General features: G+C 43.0%; 1 protein-coding gene across 1 annotated transcript in view; it reads right to left on the bottom strand.

The window, feature by feature from the left end:
• RANBP10 (RAN binding protein 10) overlaps positions 1-4,745 on the bottom strand; it is an 85,370-nt gene that overhangs the window by 17,637 nt on the left and 62,988 nt on the right. Inside the window, exon 6 of the mRNA XM_009894485.1 lies at positions 918-1,102. Coding sequence (XP_009892787.1) covers positions 918-1,102 — 185 coding nt within the window. The remainder of the gene's footprint in view (positions 1-917; positions 1,103-4,745) is intronic.

Below are 4,745 nucleotides of genomic sequence, written 5' to 3'. Positions count from 1 at the left end.
CTAAAAAGGTGAAACACAAAGCTATCTGTAATCAGAGACAGAGCAATCAGAAATGGACTTGGGGGTTTAAAATATAACTATGGAATTGGCCTCCATCAATTACTGTAAATATTTAAATGTGTATCTTCTAAAATCCACTTATACTTAAACCACCACAATTTCTTGCAGCAGCAAGTCCCACAGGTTCATATACTTCCTGAAAAAAACCACATTATTTTGTTTTTAAGCCAGAAGGTGCATTTTCTCCATTTCTCGTGTTTTGAGAAACTGTGAGTAATCCCTTTCCAGTCATGCTCTTCATGGTGTAAACGACTGACAGACAACTGCAGTCCACCTCCCGCAGTTACCCGTTTCCAAGCTGCCGAGCCTTAGTCAACTCCGTCTTCCTTCAGGCAGAAGATACTTCTGACCTCTGACAACTCTTGCCAATTGTTCTCATCAAGTTCCACTCAATCCTTTTTGCAATGGTAAATGCATTCCATAATCATAAATTTATAAAGTGCCGTAATTGTGTTTTCAGTTAGGTCGGGTTTGGGCGCCTTTGGTTTAGGCTATTTCTTGCTCTTTCATTTCTGAATTCAGCTGACTTACATACTGGCTTTTCTCCTACGTTAGAGTTCTTATGTTGTCCTCTCCACTCCCCTTCCCCCCGTGCATCACCTCAAAGTGTATGTTCTTCCATTCCTACAAGCTTTCATGCAGTCTTTGGCTGAAAACTTCTCCCATATCTTTTACATTTGAAACAGCAGCAATCTACATAGGAAAGACTATTAAACAACAAAACAGGGGGTAAACCAAATTGAGCAAAATGCACTGACTGGCAATTTTTTGCCATAAGAAAGCATACATTAGCATTAAAAAAAAGTATTTAAAGCCTAACAGAAATAAAGAAGCGGAACACCAGCACGGGGACTTACTTCTGCAGCATGGCTTGCCACTCGCCTAGTCTGTCTCCTATGGGAAACCGCTTAATGGTGCTCTGAATCTTCGCTCGCCACTCCCTCATGTAGTCCTCAATGTCGAACACAAACGGCTGTTGCCCAAAGTTGGCATCGACTATCTCTCCTGGAGTCTGGAGACCCACTGTAGGGTAGAGATTTGACTGGGAAGGAAGAAAAAGAAACCTGTATTAGACCCAGCTTTCTCTTTCTGGTTCCTGTTACCGGGTTTGGTACGACAAAAGAGCTGCTCTGTACATTGAAACACGTAACGGAATAGGAAGGGACAACAGCCCTTTAGGTACGTCCCAAGGAACCCCGTGACTTATCGTGCGGTTATTAAAAGGTATCGCATAAAACCAGAGCAAAGGGTTCAATCCCCCAGCGGCCTGTGACGGATGCCATGACTGCTGCCTACGGTGCACCCACTTTCTGGCTTTGTTTTCCACAATTTCTACCGAAGTTCAAGAGCCTGCAAATATTAATAATAATTAAAAAAAAAAATGAAAGGGGCATCATCTCAATCAACAGATGTATGCATCCTCCACTGTTTCAACGTAACTCCCTTATTCCTTGGAAGCTGCTGTCTGAATATTTTACATCTCTGATGAAAAGGGAACGGGTGGTAGTGGAGCTCTGAGGTTAAGTCTTTGATGATGCCAAGACAGCAAGCCATCCACACAAGAAATTCCACCACCAATTTCATTTTTAGAACAAGCATATGGATCCAAATGGAAGCTTTGACCCGCCACCAGAACATCAGGGAAATTGAAAACGTTACCACCGTGAAAATCTCTCTAAAATTCAGCCAACAATTCAGCTTCCAAAGATGACCTAATCGAAAATAGGTGGTAAAGCCTATCTAGAAGTTCTCTGAATTCGGGCTATTTTAAGAATAAACTTATGGATATGAACTGAATCCCTGAGCCCACCTAAATGTGGGGAAAAGAGAAACGGCATCAGAAAATGTACAGGGTTGCCTGGTTCTCATCGCTCTGGATCACATTTTTTAATAGAAAGTTCCATTCGCTATCGTGTTACTTTTCTGCAGCACAAATTACTTCTCTGTTTGCAACACGGACTTCATTAATCCTCTGCTTCAGAGCATCTCCTGACAGCGGCGGGGTTTAGGAGGAAAGCTCTCTCACACCACTCATGAACTGTTTGGCGTTGGTTTTTTTCACTTTGCTCTAACACACTGGAGACTGCCAAAGCCAGAAACCAGATATGGGGCAAGGCACATGGATGCATGTGGTGGAAGGGAAGCCTGGAAGGCGTCTGGTTGTGGTGTTTTGCTCATGGTTGAACCCATCTCAGACATTAGGTCAGTGCAGGAGCAGACATCTCTCTCCAGGTCAAATCAGAGAGAACTACTACTGGTGGGCTGATGGTCATCCTGAAGAAAGCTAGGATGATTCTCTCCTCCTCTATATCCTACAATTATCTAGAAAATTTATTCAACTAATTCGTCGCTAATGCAGAGCCCTGAGACACTGGCAATGTCATTGATCTCCCCTTGAGACCTACTGTAGTTGTGGATTTTACTTTTTACTAAAGGTATTAAGGGAACTCAGCAGAATACTAAGCACATCGGCAAAACCGGAGCCAGCATGTAGCGGGAAGTGATCACGCAGATCCCCACCTCCACATCCACGTCCCCGGGACAAGAAAGACATTCACAAACGGAGTCCAGCAGAGCTCTGCTAAGATGGCGAGAGAACGCCTGGCAGACAAGGAGAGGCTGAGGGAACTAGCTTGGAGAAAAGATGGCAAAAGGGAAAATCTCACGGCAAGTCTCCCACTCCCAAAAGGGAGGTGACAAAAAAGATGGAGACAAATTCTTCTCAAGGGTGTTCAATGAAAGGACAATGGGCACAAGCTGCAGGCAAGGAAATTCTGATGGGACACAAGGAAGAAATTCTTCCTTGTGAGGATGATTAAAGACTGGAATAGGTTCCCAAAGAGATTGCAGCATCTCTGTTCTCAGTGATCTTCAAAACTCAACTGAATAAGGTCCTGACCAACCTGCTCTACCTTTGAAATTACCAAATCTCTAATATCAAAGAAAAAAAATGAATCTATAAATATAGGCTGGGAAGTGACATCAAAACCCAGGATGATTGCATCATTGCTGACTCAGTGCACCTCTTCCTTTCCCAGTTCTCACACCAAGGAAGTTTCTAGGTTAGGGAGATGAGCAAAGAAAATACAGCATGATAAAGGAAGAGCTCCCAGAGGAAAATGCCGTATTTAAAGCCAGTCTCTCCTTTCTTTCAAACCTAGCTGACAGGGAAACATCTCTAATGAGGGATCAGATCTTTTCCACAGTCCATACTTCAGACTTTTTTATTAACTTAACTTTTTAGTATTATGGACCCAAGGACTTCCAAAGCCAGGAATCAGACACCCAAAATACTTGGAAGTTAGAAGTAAAAAAAACCCCAAGTTACAACATACCACGTATTTTTCAGCCACTTTTGGGTATGTTCATCTTTGAGGGGACGCTGCCCACCCCAACTTCTCTCAGATCATCTCCGAGTTAAAATTCCATTTTTCCCATGTGGGATGTGTCCTCTCTGTTTAGCAGCTGTTGGGAACTGCAGGTATCTCCCCACCCTGCCAGACGCAAGGAGATACCATCCCAGAGCCCACTGACCAGGCAGATGCTTCTCCTGCCAAGTTCTTCAGGCACACTTTCCCAGTGTCTTTTGGACCACCTCTTCCCTCTGATGTTGGTGGCCAGTTGCTCACAAGCCCCTAGTTCATCTTGACTTGTTTTTTAACCTTCTTGTCCCTTTATGCCTCTGCAATCCCACCCTGGGCTCTTCCACATTCTGCTTTTTTACATTTCCTATCGTTTCACCAAACCATCAGGTGGGAGAAACCTGATATGGGCGCGTGTAAGTAAGAGAGTTTGGCCTAAGCATTAACTTAAATTGGTGAAAAAGGGGAAAACTCCCTCTGTGGGATAGGCCCTTCTATTTGCAAGCAGTTATTTTTGTATTAACTTCAACCTGTGCTGAGCCAAAATATGATTTTTTCCCTCACTGTATATTCATACATATGCAAACACACCTTTGAGGGAACTGAAACAAGCCGAAGCAAAAAATATGCTCCACTGTGTGTGAGAATTATCGCAATAGAATGTGGTTTTCTACTGAAAGTGTCCATTTCAACTTCCTAATATTGCGAATATTGCAAAATATTGTCTTCACCATTTGCCTCTGAAAAGGGAATTTTACAGTAAGCACTTCAAGGAAACAGTTTCTCGACTGGTAACGTTTTGAAGGGTCAAATAAATTCCTTGTGTAATCTCACTGAAATGCCAACCCTAGAAGATATTTAAGCTTGAAAGGTCTAAAAGTAATGGGGTTTAGTGGCCAAGCTTCTTACTGATGTGTGCTACCAGTCAGCTTCAACATCACGTAGGCTGTCATGCAAGAAAAGGCTTTCAACCTACAGCCCCTACCCAGGGAATTTCAGTAATTAGATATGGAACAGAGCCAGAGCCAAAAACCACGCGTAAGGCTGCTTGAACCCGAGAACCTCAAGGGTCACACTCAGGTAAGACTGCTGTTTCCATTCCCGTTTGCAGTTAAATTTTCCGACTGCCGCTTTAGCTGATGAAGAACGCAGATTACATTCTGTATGTTTCACAGGATGGATGTTTTCTCTTCTTTACCTCCTAATGAATGAATATTGTGTTCCAGCCTGAATCACAATGCTATAATAAACGAAAAACAACGCTTGCAAGTTATATCAACTTCAAATTCCCTACTACCTCAAGATTTCTACAATCTCTGACGA

The sequence above is a fragment of the Charadrius vociferus genome, unplaced genomic scaffold (assembly GCF_000708025.1).
Source record: "Charadrius vociferus isolate BGI_N301 unplaced genomic scaffold, ASM70802v2 scaffold621, whole genome shotgun sequence".
Lineage (NCBI taxonomy): Eukaryota > Metazoa > Chordata > Aves > Charadriiformes > Charadriidae > Charadrius > Charadrius vociferus.
Note: the sequence above shows the minus strand (reverse complement) of the source record. Positions and strands in the feature narration are given on the sequence as shown.